The 2,514-nt window shown below is 37.9% G+C and overlaps 1 protein-coding gene across 1 annotated transcript; it reads right to left on the minus strand.

Moving 5' to 3' along the window:
• Positions 1–661: 661 nt before the first annotated feature.
• On the minus strand, positions 662–1,836 carry LOC129725492 (uncharacterized). The gene is made up of 4 exons (XM_055681412.1): positions 1,568–1,836; positions 1,398–1,506; positions 1,208–1,334; positions 662–1,145 (listed from the first exon to the last, which is right to left on the minus strand). The coding sequence occupies exons 1-4, from the start codon at positions 1,629–1,631 to the stop codon at positions 1,065–1,067; spliced, it is 381 nt and encodes a 126-aa protein (XP_055537387.1). The 5' UTR covers positions 1,632–1,836; the 3' UTR covers positions 662–1,064.
• Between the last annotated feature and the right edge of the window lie 678 nt (positions 1,837–2,514).

Raw genomic sequence — 2,514 nt, forward strand, 5'->3', positions numbered from 1 at the left:
AAAAACTCGATGTGAAATTATACAATATTACAAATAAAAACTAGAAAAATATTATAGCAATAATAAATAAATGAAAAAATAATAAATAAAAAACGCTAAAACAGTTCAAGACTAACTTCAAAAATAATGATCCGTATGGAGAAAAGAATTTGCTTCACTCATCCCGTGCAAATCTTATAAGAGAAGCTCTTTCAATCATGCAGCCTAATAACAGATCTTGACCCTAGTGTATACAGGAGTGCAGCTTTGTTTTTTTATGAATATGCTATGTATTTCTATGGCATATTATATTTGATGCAATGTAACATGTTTTTATGGATTTATTATATTGAGATTGTTATGTTTATTAATTTTGAATATGGAAAGAATGAACATATTCATGGTTGCACATCGCAGCTAGCGAACCTATAGACTGCAGGGTTGACAAGCCACTCATCGTTGATGCAAATTTCACGCCCTTACGGGTAGTTTCCATAGGCTCTGTATGAGAACTCTCCGTTTTGGCGCGACATATACACCCACGGTGAGTGTCTTGTCATCTCTGTTGTGTACACACTCTGTAAAAATCGCACCACAACATTAAATCACCTTAGCAACCAGTGAACTCACGAATGATCAGCAAAAGGTAAACACCGTATAATGAACTTAAAAAAGACGATAGTTGTGGATTCATCTATATGATGTTTTCTTATTTATTTCACACGATACAACCTTCGGCAAACTTTGATTTTGCGTACAAGTCAAATGTAAATATGTTCTGCTCTAATTATATCAAACCTTGGCTCGAGTATCACGATAACAGTAACGATCGTAATACCTAGAAGACTGACATTCGCAACAATGTAGTGGGTTTATGCATGAACAACTCCGCTCATGCATATGACGCCGCTGGATAAATTCATCACGGTATGTCTTTCTCACCGTGACCTTCAAAAGTTGGTTGGTTCTTCTTTGTTTCATTCATTCTTAACCTTCAATACACATTCGCTGCGCACGTACATGATAGACCTACACCCAGCAGCTTTTTGTACACAATATTATTTTAGATAAATAAAGTAGCTTATTCATGTTCGGAATACACTGATGATAGAAACGATACTTAATACGAGGAGACTTGTTATGGACATATTCATCGCAGAGCCACCCTGAAACCGAAAATATTGGTAAAATAACAAAGTTCAGCATGATAAAGCGTAGGTACACTAACCGATTTGGCAATCGAAATAGAAGAGGATCCATACCCATTTTCCGATTTATAGATAGTTGATTGTGCGAAGCTGTTTTTGTTGTTATCCGTGTTCTGTGACACGATATGTGAGCTGTCGAATCCAGGGCTAGAAAAGAGCGACAAAAATTAATCATCGCACAGGTGTATGAACTACTTAGATATAACTCACGGTGCGAAATTGGGAAATGTTGGCATCCCGTACTCTTGAGGTGTTCGATGAACTCGAAGCAGCTCTGTTGCAACATTTCCTTTGTTAAGTGGAGACTCATCTGCCACGGCTACGGAAGCACAAACAGATCAGTTAAATTCAAACGAATTTGTCAACTCCAATTAACCTACCGATCACTCCTACGCCAGCCACGGTGAAAAACAATAAAACTCCTCTGAGCGAATTCGTCATCATTTCAATGTCGTACAGCTACGCAGCTACAGTATAAACGATCCGAGTGCTTTTGTATTCGAAACCTAAATGAACTGCTTTTGAAAAAATTGGTTAACCCACACCCCATTTTCAGCGTTCCATTAGCGTGGAGTCGCTAACACCGGCAGTCCATCGTGTTTCGCTTCTACCTTTGTTTGTACGATAAAGATATGCTTAACCGAGTTAACACGCACCATATCGTTGGGTTGTGAGAGTGGTTCGCGATCAGTCAGTGAACTCGTTGAGTGTATTGTAGAAGCGAATGAATCATTTGACCAGTTCTTGGATTGGGGTTTGTTTACATTGAATGAATCATGCTGTTTTGGGTGAATCATGTTGATAGTGGCAAGTATTCACTTGCTTTTTGATGTCTGGAGGTATTTACAGTCAGTGTTGGATGTTGCGATAGTAGCAGCGCATCTAGATGCGTAATAACTACCACAATACAGAACCATTGGCTGGTATTCACCTTCAGTAATCAGTATAATTAAGCTAGAACTGTGCACTGCCTTTAATGTTTAGTTTTAGTGGTTTATCCAAATGTTTCAGTGGTTTATCCAAATGAATTTTCAGATCGCCAGAATGAGCTAATAAATGCATACCATGTTAACTTCAAGGGGCTGGCAAGGTGCTTCTCTTGTCTAACGATCATCTATTTCAAAAAGCACACTTATCTACCGACATACATTTTTTACTACATTATGAACAAAATAAATATAAATTTTAAGGTTAATTCGAATTTTTTTTATGTTCAACTGTTGGTACCCTATTAATTTCTAACTACCACTGGCGTAGCGTAGGAGGGGTGGTTTCCAGGATACCTATAACTCGGTGACGGAATCGTGAGAGGAATCGTTTCTGCTAT

Source organism: Wyeomyia smithii, chromosome 2 (assembly GCF_029784165.1).
Source record: "Wyeomyia smithii strain HCP4-BCI-WySm-NY-G18 chromosome 2, ASM2978416v1, whole genome shotgun sequence".
Taxonomy (NCBI): domain Eukaryota; kingdom Metazoa; phylum Arthropoda; class Insecta; order Diptera; family Culicidae; genus Wyeomyia; species Wyeomyia smithii.

What these genes read in the sequence shown, in the direction of transcription:
- LOC129725492 (XM_055681412.1), bottom strand. Translation starts at nt 1,631, where the DNA reads ATGATGACGAATTCGCTCAGAGGAGTTTTATTGTTTTTCACCGTGGCT. An exon ending in ACATTTCCCAATTTCGCACC is followed by an intron (nt 1,335 to 1,397) that starts GTGAGTTATATC and finishes GCTCTTTTCTAG; the next exon opens with CCCTGGATTCGACAGCTCAC. An exon ending in CTATTTCGATTGCCAAATCG is followed by an intron (nt 1,146 to 1,207) that starts GTTAGTGTACCT and finishes TTTCGGTTTCAG; the next exon opens with GGTGGCTCTGCGATGAATAT.